This window comes from Elephantulus edwardii, unplaced genomic scaffold (genome assembly GCF_000299155.1).
Source record: "Elephantulus edwardii isolate Elephantulus edwardi_28Jun2011 unplaced genomic scaffold, EleEdw1.0 scaffold00367, whole genome shotgun sequence".
Taxonomy (NCBI): Eukaryota; Metazoa; Chordata; class Mammalia; order Macroscelidea; family Macroscelididae; genus Elephantulus; species Elephantulus edwardii.
The window spans coordinates 465,802-482,407 of record NW_006400117.1 but is presented as its reverse complement, the minus strand read 5'-3'; the positions used below and the strand labels follow the sequence as shown (position 1 = coordinate 482,407).

At 43.0% G+C, this 16,606-nt stretch overlaps 1 protein-coding gene and 1 pseudogene across 1 annotated transcript in view; both read right to left on the bottom strand.

The window, feature by feature from the left end:
* LOC102847454 (actin-related protein 2/3 complex subunit 2-like) overlaps nucleotides 1–2,043 on the bottom strand; it is a 3,011-nt gene extending 968 nt beyond the window's left edge. The window contains exon 1 of the mRNA XM_006902091.1: nucleotides 2,034–2,043. Coding sequence (XP_006902153.1) covers nucleotides 2,034–2,043 — 10 coding nt within the window. The remainder of the gene's footprint in view (nucleotides 1–2,033) is intronic.
* A 5,373-nt stretch (nucleotides 2,044–7,416) lies between these two features.
* LOC102847050 lies at nucleotides 7,417–8,697 on the bottom strand (annotated as a pseudogene).
* Between the last annotated feature and the right edge of the window lie 7,909 nt (nucleotides 8,698–16,606).

Genomic DNA, 16,606 nt, shown 5'->3' with positions numbered 1-16,606 from the left:
AAGGGCGGGTGAGGGTGGGTAAAGGAGGGAAGGACGGAGGGAGCGGCCCTGCTGCCCCCTGAAGCGGGGGTGGGGGAGCTGGGTACGGCAGTAGATGAGGGGAAAAGGGGAAAGGGACCGGGATAAGGGGAAGACACAAGCGCTGGCCCGCGCACGCACTCACTGTGGAGACACCCACCCACTCCACCGACCTGGCCCCCAAGACTGAACCCGCCTGCCGAGCCGCTGCTGCCTCACCAACAAGCCCGGTCCCCGCCCAACCCCCTGAAACTTTCGAGTCCACTGTTGTTGTTGTTGTCGCAATCCCTCTCCTTGAGGGTTTCCGTTACTTTGTTGACCCTCTGTCATACCAAACAAAATGTATTTGTTTGGCAGTTGGTCTTTCCTGAAGACCTATCTAAAGTCAAGGAGGCAAAGCCTCACCATCCTTGTCTTCTCAAGAAGAAGATAGGAGGACTTCTAAGGAACATTCAGCTTGTGCTGCTTCTGAGACGGATCTGTGCGTTCTTCTGGCAGCGCGTGGTATGTTCAGTATTCTTTGCCAGTACCACAATTTGAATGTATCCATTCTTCTTCTGTCTTCATTGTTGGACGCCCAACTTTCTCAAGCATATGAGGTAATTGCAAAGACCTGGATTCGATCAGGCACACCTAAGTCATCAAAGTGACATATTTGCTATTTAAGACATTAGAGAAACTTTGTGGCAGCAGAATTGTCCAACGCAATACAAAATGTGATTTGATTGCCGCTTCCAGGGTGGTTGATCGTTTATTTAATAGCATGTAAACATTGCAACTTGATGCTCTTCTCTATTTATTATGCTGCTTCTCCATCCAGTTATGAGCCTTTTCCTGCATTCACTCATAATCCACACTAAACCTTTGACCTTGTGAACAATGACACGTGCAGGTGAGTAGACTCCGACTCATAGGCACCCTGTGTACCCCAGATCCTGCTCCCGCATCACCCTCCGACTCTCTACTGCAGCCAGTGTGTTCGCTCATCTTGTTAAGGGTCTTCCTTTCTTTCACTGACCCTCTGCTGATGTTCCTCCTTAGGGAGTGATCCCTCCTGATCCCTCAGATGGCATGATTTGGAGTGGTTTGTTACACAACAATAGATAATAAGCACACTTCTCTTAGCTTTGTTTGCGTGCAAATGATAAGAGTTTGGATTGCTCTATTCTATGTGGATTAACAGAATGGAGAAGTGAGACCAGTAGATGACACTCCAATGAGACAGGTAATATTCCGTAATGCAGAACCTTCTCTCCTAACAATGGAGTTGACGGTCTTTGAAAAGTAACAAGTGCTCCATAACCCAGGTGGTTGAAATAGTCTGGATAGATAGCAAATAAAGCAACTGACAATGTGAGGATTGCAGCCCAAGGGATCCAAGTGTGGAGTGGCAAATTGCTCTTGTTGTTAGGTGCTGAGTTGGTTCTGACTTGCAGGGACCCCAGCGCAATGAAACCCTGCCCAATCCTGTGCCATCCTCCCAATCTCTGCTGTGCTTAAACTTGTTGATTGTCACATCAGTGTGTCATTTCATCTCCCTGAGGGTCTTCTCTTTTGCTGACCCTCTGCTCTTCCACTCGTGATATCCTACTCCAGGGACTGGTTCCTCCTGGTCTTTGCCTCCCAGTACCACTCTGGTTGCAATTCTTTAAAGACAAGTGAATCCTCTGGGGGGTTGTTCTTTTGGCTGTCCACACCAGATTGAACTAACTCTCTCTCCCTCTCATTGCTATCAAGTCAGAACTAAGTCATAGTTGATCCTCCAGTAGATTTTCTGAGGCTGTGCAGTGCACAGGAAGAAATTGCCCATCTTTCTCCCTTGGAGCTGCTACTGGATTTGAAATTTCACCAGAGGACACTGCTTTTCCGTTAGCAGCACAACTCAGGACAGGATTTAGATCTGTTGTTCATAGGATTGCTGTGAGTTGTACTCAACTGGATGGCACCTAATGATAACAAATACCCCTTCAAGAGAGCTCTGGTGGTTCTAGTGGGTCCAGAGCTGCCCTGCCTACCCACAGGCATGTACTCCAAATCTATCAGCTGCTCTGCTGGAGAAAGATTGGCAGTCTCCTCCCATGTGATCAGTTTACAGCCTCCAAAAACCCACTGTGAGTCAGCTATGAGTCAGTTTTGACTTGACAGCGCTTAATAAAGTACTCTTTCAGGGAAGGCTGGTGCTGTGTACCATAGAGAATTCTGCTGCTAAAACAGAAGCAACAGCACCTCTCTGGCAGATTGAATCCACCAGCAGCTTCCCTGGAGAAATATGAGCAGTCTCCTCACATGTGGTTTTCGGCGTCAGAAGCCCAATAGAGGGTCAGCTATGAGCTGGTTCCAACTCATGGAAATGCATCAAGTCAGTCAAATACCTTTCCTGTCCTAAGAATCTAAGATTCCCCAAGTATTTCCACATTGTCTATTGTTGTTATGTGCTGTGAAGTTCAAACAGACTCATAGCTGACCCTCCAGTGGGTTTTCAAAAAGAGTAAATCACGTGAGAGGAGATTGCCTATCTTTCTCCCATGATGTAGCTGATGGATTCAAACAGCTTGGTTTGAGGTTGGCAGTGTAACTCCTTACGCACTGGTATTTTCTTAGACCACCAGGTGCGAACTGTGTGGCAGGAAGCCCTAGCACTCTGGAGCTTCTGTGGCCTAGAACACTCAGACAGGAACAGAGATAAACAAAAGAAGGACTTGTGGGGGAGCTCCTTTAGAAACCACTATTCATCCTGTCTGTTATGGGAGCTCCCGGGCAGAGCTTCAATGGCTGTGGGAAGCTATCCATTCTGGGGGGATGGTGGGGGGAAGGATAAAGAATTGAGGCACAGCCCTTATGAGCATTTTACAGGAAGAACAAAAACACAGCTGAACACCTTCTTTGAGTCTGGAGATCTTTTCCTTGACTCTCAACTGGATTTTCAGGATTGATGGGCTATGTAGCCCTTGCAAAAGTGTTCCACATTTCTCTTGGCAATGAATGGACTCATGGTTTCTGTGAGATTCCACCCACATAAATGAAGTTGAGGTGCAAACTGTGTGTTTGGGAAGCAACTTGCACCTCTCACTTTGTGACCCCCGTCCTTTTGTCTGAATGACTAATATTGGACATGAAACGGAAGGTGATGAGAACAAGAAGAATCTCCATGTACCATGTGGTAATTCCCCAAAGAGAACATGAGCAGATCTCTCCAGGAAGTTATTTTGAATAGGAGTAACATTTTTGACAGTTTGAGCACCAGTTTTGTTTGGGCTTTAGAGTAGAAAGGAAAGTAAAATCCAAACCTCTATCCTAAGCTCCTTCATTGGTTTCTTACCTTCTACTTTCACCCCACTTCCATCCCTAACAGATGCCCATCCTAAGTAACCCTACTGATGCCATTTGCTGACATATAAATTTTTTGGAAGATTAGCATTTCCTGGATGATAAAACCCAAACTTCACAATCTGACATTTCATAACCTGGCACCAATTGATCCCTCTCACTTCTTTCTCTGAGACTTTTACTCAGCTGCCATTCTTCGACTTTGTCGCCAAGCATTATTTAATATCCCTTCTTCTAAAATGTGATCTTCTTCCATATCCTTCTCGGAAGTCCCCATACTTCTTTAAAGGTTAGTTTAGTATTTCACTGGAGCATGAAGATGTAGGAGGAGCAGATGCAGTAATAGACACTCTTATCAGAGACACTGGTTTCAAATCATAACAATGCAAGTAATGTAATTTTTGGCAAATTCGTTAGGATATTGACATCTTTGTGTGCATCTGTAAAATAAGCATGACCATACTTATTATACAGGGTTACTGTGGAGATTAAATAAAGTATATGGTAGTGATTATGTGTTGTCAAGTAGACTATGTCTCATGGAGAACCTACGCACTGAACCCTGTTCAGTAGCTCTGAATCCTACTTTACCCTGAGCCAATCTCACTGTCTCTGACACACCTACCCTCATTACCCCAGTTATAAATAAAGTATGCAAAGCTCTTTTTTTATAAGTGGTAGCACTGGACTAAGTCTGCAGCTTGGAGGCTCGTGTGAAGTGGTTGGATTCTGGAAGATGGTTGCTTGCGTCTTGGTGAGGCTTGAGTCTGGAACATTTGGTTGAGTTGTTTTGTTTTGTTTTGTTTTGTTTTTTTCATCCACAATTGGGTGTCAGCTGATTAGATTTGCCTAAACCACGTGCCTCTGGACACTCTATGAACATAGACAAACAATGATAGTTATAGAACAAGGTCAGGTCTTTGTTCATAGGGTCGCTATGAGTTATAGTTAACTCAATGGCACTTAACAAAAACAACAACAATAAAAACAAGGCTCTTTTTACATAAATAAAGTATATAAGGTTGGTCGTTATGAAGAGCAATGTGGCATCAGAATTGAAGCAAGACTCATTAACAACTTGAGTTATGCAGCTGATACAACCTTGCTTGCCGAGACTGAGACCTGAAGCATTTGCTGCAGAAGGTCAAGGAATATAGGCTTCAATATAGATTGAAGCTTAACATAAAGAAGACAAAAATTCTCACCACTGTACCAGTTGGCAGCACCATGATAGCAGGAAAACCGATTGAAATTATTAATAATTTTAGCTTACTAAGGTCTACAATCAACACTCTTGGAACCAACAACCAGGATATCAAAAGATAAATTGGATTAGAAAAGTCTCCTGTCAGGGACCTCTTTAGAGTGCTAAAGTACAAAGATGTCAGTCTAGAGACCAAGGTGTGCCTGACTCAGACCATGGTCTTCACAATTACTTGCTATGCATCAGAAAGCTGAACAATGACTAAGGATGACAGAAGAATAATTGATGCCTTTGAGTTGTGGTGCAAGAGAAGAGTACTGAACATACTGCCAAGAGAACAAACAAGTCTGTCCTAGAGAGGATAAAACCAAGGTGCTCTCTGGAAGCAAGAACTTTGAAGCTCCATCTCACATACTTAGGGCATATTTCCAGGAAGGACCGGTCCTTGGAGAAGGACATCATGCTTAAAAGAGTGGAGAGGCAGTGCAGAAGGGAAAAACCCTGGATGAGATGGATTGTCACAGTGACTAGAATATTAGGGACAGATGTGTTGGAGACAGTGAGATTGGCTCAGGCTAGGGCAGGGTTCAAGGCTATTGGGCACAGGATCACTAAGAGTCACAGGTGACTTGAGGGCACATAACAACAAGGCTCTTTACAGTGCCTGATATGAAATCAGCATTCAACAAATGATGAATGTTCAGAAAGAAGTGGAAAGTTGAGGTTGGGTAAGAAGCCTACAAGGTTATAACTGGAAGAGAACCTAGAGTCTCAGTTTCTCATTTGAGAGATGACGAAAATTGCAGTTTCAAAGCTGATCATGAACTCAGCTCTCTTGGTGCTTTTTCTAAGGTTTTAAGCCTAACATTTGGTTAATTTCAATAATAATAAGTTATTGTGGAAAGTTTCTAAATGTTGTTCATGCTTATAGACTAGGATCTTAATTATTCATTTAACTCTTCCATTAATTTTTTTTTCAGTCTTCTATCATTGGTGTTCAATGCCTCAAACTTATTGCTAAAATGATCTTGAAATTCAGATGGAATTGGCTTAAGATTATATCTTGGTTCCTATGGACTTATTTTCATTTTCTTAAGCCTCAATTTGAATTTGCGTATGAGTAGTTGATGTTCTGATCCAAAGTCCACCTCTGCCTATTGACTGTTGATATTGAACTTCTCCAACAAATTAATGGATTTCTTCCACAAATGCAATGAATGAATGAATCATTGTAAATACAAAATTCAATAATTTTATTTCCAACCTTGTTTCTACTACCAAGCCTTTATTTTTCAACTTACACAGCTTTAGTTTGCTTGGCTCCACAGTCAACAGTCTTGGCACCAGTAGCCAGGAAATTAAAAGGCGCATTGCCATGGGAAAGTCTGCTGTTAGGGACCTCTCCAAAGTACTGAAGAGCAATGGTGTCTCTCTGGAGACTAAGGTGCGTCTGATACAGGCCATGGTCTTCGCAATCACTTGTTATGCATCAGAGAGTTGATGCCTTTAAGCTGTGGTGCTGGAGAAGAGTATTGAGAATACCATGGACTGCTAGGAAAACAAACAGATTTGTCCTGGAAAGGGTTAAACCGGGTGGCTCCTTGGAGGCAAGGATTCTGAGGCTCCGTCTAACATACTTTGGACATGTTGTGAGGAGAGACCGGTCCTTGGAGAAGGACATCATGCTTGGTAGGGTGGAGGGACAGCGCAGGAGAGGGAGGGACATCGCAGGAGAGGAAGGCCCTCTATGAGGTGGATTGATTCAGTGACTGGGATAATTGGGATGGGAGTGTCAGAGACAGTGCGATTGGCACAGGACAGAGCGGAGTTTAGGGCTGTTGTACATAGGGTCGCTATGAGTCGCAAGAGACTCGATGGCACACAACAACACAACAACAACATTCCTTCTCACTGTTTCCAACTTTTGCATGCCAGTCACCAATTATCATTAATGCATCATTTTTAAAATTTTATACTGGTTTACATACTAAGTTCATAAAATTTGTATACATTGTTTTTCCCTTTCGTTGATTGCATGATCGGTTAATTTCAGACTGCAAGCTTTGGTAAAAATTCTTAATTTCTTCTTCTTTAGCTTTAGCTGTAGGGGTTATATATTTGAATAATTGTGTTAATGGGTCTTTCTTGTTTGCATATGAATAATATCCTATCACTCATAACACTGTATTTCAGGATAGAACTTGAAAATGACTTTTTTTTTTTATAAAAAGTATACACACATATTTTATTACAAAAGTAAATTCACTGTAAAAATCTGAAATCTGAGCACAAGTTCAGAAACATGGCCCTGCCTGGACAACTTGATTGTTAACACCAATCTTTTCCCAGGTTTCTTTTAGATACATATCCCCCACAAAAACAGGTATCAAATATAAACGCAGTTCAGGAATCTCCATCTGTCATTTCACACTGGTAGAATTCCTTCTACATAAATACATCAGAACCAATCTTCTTTTTGAGATCTGCTTGTATTCTATTTACAGGTCCCCCCAGGCACGTCACTCACAGGACTGGCAGCCTGCCAGGGAAACTGGAAGCCCAGAGAGGCCATCACAGCTGTGGCCTGTGGCTGTATCAGGGAAAGACTGGCTTTCCAGGACACAGGCCCTCCAGGAGGGCACAGTCCCTTCTTGCCCCTGACCTCTCTTCATCATAAGTAAAGGTGTCAGCTGGTGTTCTGTCTACAAGGTGACCCCTCCTGTCTGTCCCTGAATGGGCTGGTGGCATCACTCTTGGCTGTCCCGGATCCGTCGCTTCTTCTTCTTTGGTTCCTGGAACTCGGCCCCAGCAACCACCTTGGCCCCGGCACCAGGCTTCCCTCTCTTCCTGCGCTGAAATCCTCGTCCCTAACGGATCCTGCCCTGCTCTAGTGGAGAGCCTCCCTCAGACTGCACATCAAGGTTAGTCCTCCTGCCTTTCCTCGTCCGCCTCTTCATTTTGGAGCTTGAAGCTACAATTGGGTCTTCTTTTCTATCATTCTCTTTCTTTTTCTTCAACTCGGCTTTGAGCAAACGCTTCTTCATCTTCCTCTTCTCTCTCCCTTCATTCTGGTAGGCATAGACTTTTTCAGGGATGTCATCCTCAGGGAAGATGCCTGCAGTGAGGTCCTGAAGCTTGCGGACCACTTTATAGAGACGTTTTCTGTTCTGGGAAGGGGTGTTATTTCGACTAGCCATTTCAAAGAGTCTGTTAGCAAGGGCCTCATAGTTGAACTGCAGCACAGCTCCAACGCTCTCGTCGTCATCTCCCGTGGGATCCTCCTCTGTCCTGGGTTCACATCTATGGATGGAGCCTTTCGGGACATCTAGTTCACCATCCTCTTCCTCTGAGTCCTCCTTCTCCACGTCTTCGAAGTCACTCTCCTCCTTCTCCTCCTCCTCTTCCTCCTCCTCCTCCTCCTCTTCCCCGCCTTGTTCATCCAGCTCATTCATCAGACCTTCGATGGCAAATGGGGCCTGCTCCACAATCGCCTCAAAGATTCCACGAACTATGTAATGCCAATCCCGGGGATCCTTGGTCTTGGCAGCAATTACACAGAAGGGGTCAATGAACTTGAGGTTCTGGTCAGCAGTGAGCTCCTTTGCGCCCACTTTGGCCAATTCCTCCAGGAATATCTCGGTGAAGTGGCTCCTCACCCCATGGGGAGTCTGGCTGTCAGGGTGCATGATCTCTGTCATCAGCAGCTTCAGCAGCTGTTCACTCTGACTCTCCTCCCAGCCACGCATCTGCAGGACCTTGAAGGATTCATTCAGGACCATCCTCATGAGCAGGTAGAACTTGTCCAGGCGCAGCCTGTCAATCCCTGTCCACTCTCGATTCATGGTTTGCCAAAATGTCTGAAGGAACAGATGCTGTGCCTCTGTGGTCTGAAAGGAATGGATAAGCTGGGAAATGGTCCTTCCTAGCTCCTCCTGGAGCAATGGCTTGTCCTGCATCCACATGCAGTAGAAGAGTCCCTTCCATATTTTCAGCAGCTCATCATGTGTAAAACTACCTGCGGCCCGCTGAGTCCTGGCAATGATGTATTTCTGGAGTTTCTTCACCACCCGGTCGCGGGTCACCTTCTCGTTGCCCGCCAGGCGCTGTGCCAACTGGATCTCGGGCGGGAGTTGTACGGGTGAAACCATCGTGCCCGCAGCTGAAAATGACTTTTTTACTATGAATGCAACAGCATTCTTTTTCTGTTTTTCATTCCCAGCATAGTGTACTGTACAATTATCTGATTCAAAGGGATCAAAATTGATCCATCTCATCTCACTAATATTAATGTTCATGCATTCAATTTCATTTTTAACAATTTCCAGTTTTTTAACATTCAAGCTATGTACATTCTATGTTCCAATTATTAAGCAATGTTTGTCATTGTTTTTCCTCATTTCAACTGACTGCCAATCTGGCTGTACCACTACACTTCATGTATGGTTGATTCATTGTAATGGTTTACTGTCAACAACTTCATCTTACTTGGATGACACAGTTAATACCCTTAGTACCAGCTGTCAAAAATAAGGAAATGCATTGCACTGGGAAAATCTGCAGTTAGGGATCTCTCCAAATTACTGAGGAGTAATGATGTCAGTTTGAGGACTAAGGTGTATCTGATTTAGGCCATGGTCTTTCCAATCGCTTACACTGTGCATCTGAGAGCTGGATAAGGATGACAGAAGAAGAATTTATGCCTTTGAGCTATAGTGTTGGAGACGAGCACTGAACATCCCATGGACTGCCAAAAGAACAAACAAATTTGTTTGGGAGAGGGTGCAGCTGGAGCACTCTTTGGAGGCAAGAGTGATGAGGCTTTGTCTCACATACTTTGGACATGTTGCTAGGAGGAGCTATTCCTTGGAGAGGCACATGATGCTTGGAAGTGTGGAGGGTTGGTGAAGGAGAGGAATACCCTTGACCAGGTGGATTGACATGGTGACTGCCACAATGGGCTCTAGTGTGTCAGGAAGTGTGAAGGTGGCATAGGCTAGAACAGGGTTCAATCTGTTGTTCGTAGGGTTGCTGTGAGTTGTGCTCGACTCGACAACACCCAACAACAACAATTCACTTTTCGGATGTCGGCACTACCATAGAATAGCTTCATTATATGGTGGATGCATTTGGTTAAATGGCATGAGTAAAACTCAGTAATAAAAGAACAGGGATTTAGCATTTATAGGGGTTTCCCCCCCCTTCTGCCCTCTGGCCTGTGATTCTCATCTCTGGTATCATGCCACTTCATGTATGGTTGATTCATTGTAATGGTTTACTCGTAATTCCCTTCCTATCTCAAAAAACTCATTGTCATAGAGTCAAAATGACTCATAGCTGACCTCTCAGTGGGTTTTCCTTCTATTTTTTAAAATTATTATTAATTTAATGAAAATTTACAGATATTTTGGATTTCCATTCATTCATTGTTGCACTTTTCTCCCTGCCCACCCTTCCTGTCCAGTTTGTTCTTCTCTTTGAAAAGTAAAAGAAAAATTCTTTCATTGTTATACAATCCTTCCCTCCAAGTCCCCTCAACTATGCAGCCTTTGTTCTGGACTCCTATCCTGACAATAATATTTAATCACACATCCCTTTTAAACAGTTCTTTCCCTCATCTGTTTCAATTCAGTAGATATTATCGAACTGATCTTTCTCAGTCTCCCCCCAACCCTGATGTCACTCCCATTTTACAACAGTGGCACTAAGAAGTATTTGTCCTTTTGTGACTGGGATACTTCACTCAGCATAATGTCCTCCAGATTCACCCATTTTGAATAATATTTTATTAGTTCCTCATTTTTCAATACAGTGTAGTATTCCATTGTGAATATACCACAGCTTCTCTATCCATTCGTTTGTTGACGGGCACTTAGGCTGTTTCCAGCTCTTTGCTATTGTGAACAAAGCCACAATAAACATGGGTGTGCATATATCTGCTTGGGTGGCAGTTATGGTGTCTTTGGGGCAAATTACCAGTATTGGAATTGCTGGGTGAAATGGTATTTCTATTTGCAACTTTTTGGGAAAGCACCATACAGCCTTCCATAGTGACTGCACCATTTTACATTCCCAGTTCCCAGGGTTCCAGTTTCTCCACAACCTCACCAGCATTTGTTGTTTGTCAATGGGTTTTCAAAGCCTGTAAATCACACAGAAGGAGATTGCCCATATTTATTCTGTGAAGCTGCTAATGGATTAGACGTGCTAGAGATACACCACCTTTGGGTTGGCAGCACAACTCCCTGTCCACAAGGCCACTGAGCTCTCTCCCTTTCCACCAGACAGTCCTTTATGAGTCCATGGGCCTCCCGTGCCTTATATCTAATGACTTTACAACTACTGACAGACAAGGAAAAAATACTCAGAAATTGGCTTTGGCTCTACTTGTGATAGTGTTGTTAGGTGCTGTCAAATTACTTCTGACTCAGCAACCCTTTGTACAACAAGGCAAAACACTGTGCCATCTGCACAATTGCTGCTGTGCCGAGCCCATCTTGCTCAGAGTCTTCCTCCTTTTCTTAACTGTCATTATTGTTATGAGCTGTCGAGTCTCCAGCAACTCACAATAGCTCTGAACCCTGTCCTATCCTGAGCCAATCTCACCGTCTCCGCCTCACTTACCCCTATTACCCCAGTCACTGTGTCAATCCATCTCATCCAGTATCTTCCTCTCCTGTGCTGTCCTTCCCCCAATGTCATTGGAAAAAGAGAGGTGTCCTAAAAGCAGGAACACTTTTATCTAATGAGCGGATACTTCCTTATAGGCATCCTTGACTACAGGGTCCAATTCCATCAGACTCTTTCTGTGGCCAGGAATAATCTCACTTCCTCCCTAGATATCACGCTCCTGAGATCTAGCTCTCAAGATTCTGCCTTGTGTTGAGTTGAAATATCTCTCCCTAACGCTTTCCCCACCTGCATGGTTTTGCCTTCTAGAACCATGCAGAATCCGCGTGTTTTTCCCAGTACATGACAATCTTTCAGATATTTACAGGTAGATAGTAACTCCCTGAGACTTTCCTGTGTCTGACCAAATACATCTAGCACCTCTGATCATTCCTTACATGTGTATCTGTCAAAGCTCTTGAGTTGTAAATCACAAAAACTCCAATCGAACTGACTCTAGAGCATCCCTCCTCTTTAGCACACGGCATCACCATGAATTGGAATTAACTAGTTGGTAGGCTCTGGCTGACTTTGCTAGAAAAGACATTTTAATTTAGTCAAATTGAGGTGTTCACAGAGTTGATAGAAAAGGTGACAACCCTTTTAGAAATGGCCAGGAACAAAGACTTTTTCAGACAGCCAGAACCACACAGAAACTTAGTTCAGGATCCTTCCCAGAAGGTACTCAGGTGCCACAGAAAGCCCACACCTGACTTGTAAGGCTGAACAACCCGTATAAATGGAGGAGCAGAAACTTTCTCAAGAACTTCTGGGAAAATAGGAAATCTGCTCACGGCAAAGACTTACTTTGTTAGGTCAGCTTTACTTTCTCTGAAGTGATTGATGGGCTGGTGACAGACACATATTTTAAAATCCTCAGATAATTTCTACATTCTCCAGAATTTGGAAATTATCACACAGTTTTATTACTATCACATGCAAATAAATCACTGCTGAAATTCATTTAAAATTCTCTAGAACAGTATATAGACAGGGAACTGCCAAGGGGAATTCAGAAGAGGTCCTGACACCAGGGATGTCATTGCTGATGTCCGATGGATCCTGGCTGAGAGCAGAGGCGACCAGAAAGAATGTCTATTTGTGCTTTGTTGACTATGCAAAGGCATTTGACTGTGTGGATCATAATAAATAATGACAATCATTGAGAACAATGGGAATCCCATGTTCATGCAAAACCTATACTTAGACCAAGAAGCTGTTGTGTGAATAGAGCAAGAGAACACTGTTGTGGTTAGGTGCTGTCAAGTCGAGTACAACTCATAATGACCCTATGAACAAAAGATCTGACCCTGTTCTATCCTGTACCATTCTCACACTCCCTGACACACAAGAGCCCATTGCAGCAGTAACTGTGTCAGTCCACCTGGTGGAGGGTCTTCCTCTCATTTGTGAAGAGAACACTGTTGTTGTTGTTATGTGCCATCGGGTCACCTTCAACTTATAACAAACTTATGGACAACAGCCCTCAACCCTGCTCTATCTTGTGCCAATTTTATTGTCTCCAAATCACTTACTCCCATTACCCCAATCACTGAATCAATCCATCTCATTGACGGTCTTCCTCTCTTGTGCTTTCCCTCCACCCTCCCAAGCATGATGTTCCTCTCCAAGGATTGGTCCCACCTTGCAACATGTCCAAAGTATGTCAGACAATGCTTCAGAATCCCTGCCTCCAAGAAACAGCCTGGTCTCACCCTCTATAGGATGAACTTGTTTGTTTACTGGCAGTCCATGATATATATTCAACACTCTTCTCCAGCACCACAGCTCAAAGGCATCAATTCTTCTATCATTCCGAGTCATTGTCCAGCTTTCTGGTGCATAGCAATAATTGTAAAGATCATGGCCTGGATCAGGTACACCTTAGTCTCCAGACTTACACCATTTCTTTTCACTACTTTGGAGAGGTCTCTGAAAGCAGACTTTCCCAAAGCAACTTGTCTTTTGCTTTTTTGGCTCCTGGTACCAAGAGTGTTGATTTTGGAGCCAAGCAAACTAAAGCTATTAACAATCTGTCTCTTCACCATCTACCATGATGCTGCCAATCAGCCCAGTGGTAAGAATCTTCGTTTTATTCATGTTGAGCTTCAATACATATGGAAGGTCCTTGATCCTCTGCAGCAAGAGCTTCTGGTCTTCCTCAGTCTCAGCAAGCAGTATTGTGTCATCTGCATAACACAGATTGTTGATGTGTCTAACTCTAATCCTGATGCCACATTTCTCCTTATACAGCCCAGCCTCCTGGATAATCTGTTCCACATATAGGCCCTGTGGCACAATGGATAGCTCATTGGACTTCTCACAAGAGAACACTACATGGTTTAAAATTAAAAAAGATGTTTGTCATGGTTGTATCCTTTTCCCATACCTGTTTAATCTGTAAGGTGAGAAAATTATTTGAGAATCTAATCTCTATAAAGAGGAACGTGGCATCAGAGTTGGAGGGAGACTAATCAATAACCTTCTGTATGCAGATGACACAACTTTGCTTGTTAAAAGTGAAGACTTGCAGTGTTTGCTGCAGAAGATCAAACACTGCATTCTTCAATATGGATTGCATCTCAACATCAAGAAAACAAAGCAAAAAATCCCACCACTGGACCAATAGGCAACATCATGATAGATGGAGAAAAATTTGAAACTGTCAATGACTTCCTTTTACTTTGATCGCAATAAATATACTTGACATCAGCAGTCAGGAGATCAGGAGCCATATACTGGGAAAGTATGCACTCAGAGACTTCTCCCAATTATTGCTGAACAATGATGTTAGTTTGAGGACTAAGGTGCACCTGATTCAGACCATGATCTTTTCAATCATCTGCTTTGCATCTGACAGTTGGGCAATGAATAAGGATGTCAGAGGAATTAATACCTTTGGGTTGTGGTGTTGGAAGAGAATACTGAAAATCCTATGGACAAATAGATCTATCTTTGAGAAGGTGAAGCCAGATTGCTCCTTGGAAGCAAGGATGATGATTTTGCTAGTGGAGGCCATTCAGTCAAGTCAGATATCATGCTTAGAAAGGTGGAGAGATAGGAAAAGAAAAGAAGGCCCTCAACCAGGTAGATTGGCACAATGACTGCAGCAATGGGCTCAAGTGTGTCAGAGATTATGAGGTTGACACAGGACAGGACAGGATTCAGATCTGCTGTTTACAGGGTTGCTACAAGTCATATTCAACTCTACAGTACCTAATAATCTTGCATTTTTTTTCATGTATGTTTCATGTTGCCTATTGGTCTAGTGGTAAGAATCTCTGTTTTCTTGACACTGAGATGCAATCCATATCGAAGATTGTTTTCTTTGATCTTCTGCAAGAAGAAGCCCTTCTCACTTTCAGCAAGCAAAGTTATGTCATCTGCATAACGCAAGTTACTGATGAGTCTACCTCCAATCCTGATGACACATTCTTCTTCATAGAGTCAAGTTTCTCGAATAATTTGCTCAACATGCAGATTGAACAGGTATGGAGAGAGAATACAACCCTGACACACTCCTTTCTAAATTTTAAACCATGTACTGTTCCTTTGCTTTATTCATACAACAGCCTCCTGGTCTAGGTATGGGTTTCACATGAGCACTTGTGCTCAGGGACTCCCATTCTTCTCAACGTTAGCCACAACCTATTATGATCACACAGTCAATAAAGCGTAAATAGACATTCTTCCAGTGTTCATTACTTTCATCCAGGATCCATCTGACATCAGCAATGATATCACTGGTGCCAAAGCTTCTTCTAAATCCTGCTTGAACTTCTGGCAGTTCCTTATCTATGTGCTATTCTAGCCTTTTTAAAAATTATCTTCAGCAGTATTCTGCTTGCATGTGATAGTAATGATATTGTTCAATAGTTTCCACATTCTGTTGGATCACCTTTCTTGGGAATGGGAACAAATATGGATCTCTTCCAATCCATTGGACCGACAGCTGTCCTCCAAATTTCTAGATCTAGATATATTCGTGGACAAAATAATGGCCCATTGAGAAACATAAAACCAGAAGCACGTGACTCAGAATTTTTACCACTACACTTGTATTCATGATAGTTCTGATGTAGTTTGTTCATGAGATCATCAAATTAAATGGTAGAGAAGTCTCTTTTGAGCATTTCATAATGCATTGTTCTATATTTGATTAAGTTGACAATAGGAATGCAGAAGATTTGACAGACGTGCTTATGTTAACGGAGGAGGAACAATCAAAAAAAGGAGAGTGAGATTAGTTGTACAAATAAAAGGATATAATCAGTGTTACTAAACTGTACATAATCTAAACTAATGGATTGGTGTAGGTTTGCTCTATATTTTCTCAATAATAACAACAAGTAAAGGTCAGAAGAAAAAGAAAGGACCCATTAGGATATACAATTTTAAAAGTCTACCAGATGATTCGAACCCTTGTATTGGGACAAGCCTCAGGTCAGCTACCTAAAGCTGCCTGAAAAGCTCTTAAAAAATACATAGAATAGAGACTTCACTCTGAAAGCATAACGTAGCATAAGAGGAAAACTGGCAATCTGAGTTTTTAACAAGCACCCCAGGAGATAGTTAAGTGCATTCAGGATTGGGATGGCCCAACAGAGAAACTTGATTTGGAAACACTGAGGATGATGAGGAAGACAAGGTTACCCCTCTGTTTCCAGGTCAAGCACCTGGCACATCCTCTGTGTGTGTGAAAGAGCATTGTCTATACACCAGCATGTGCTTTAAGAAACCATCCAGTTTTCACTGAACTGATTCTGACTTTGGCCACTCCATGTATGTCAAAGTGGAACAATGCTCCCTTGACTAACAATTCTTGACCATGTTCTATCAGTGGCTTTTTTCACTCTGAATTTGTAATATTTCCATCCTACTTAAAGCCAGCAATTATAAAAGATATCATAACTGCTGGTGAGTGGAGGCTAGAGACTGCCTTATAACCAAGTACCCGCTCATCTCACTAAAAGAAAATGTTGGTGGCTGTTTACTGTCATATTGAAATTGACCCATAAGTGATCCCTCAGTTGATTTTTCAGAGGCAGTAAATCGCAAGAGAGATTGTCTATTTTTCCCCAGTGGACCAGCTGGTGGATTTGAACTGCGTACCTTTCCTTTGACAGCACAGTTCCTTACCACTAAACCACCAGGCCTCCTTAAAAGAGAATTGTTGTTGTCATGTGCCGTCAATTCCACTCTAACTCATAGCAACCTTAAGTATAACAGCTCTGAACCCTGCTCTATCCTGAGCCAATATGATCATCTTTGACACACCTACTCTAGTCACTGACTCAATTTATATCATCCAGGGTCTTTCTCTCTTGCACTGTCCCTCCGCTCTTCCAAGCATGACTTCTCTCTCAAAGGACTGGTCCCTCTCTCCAACAT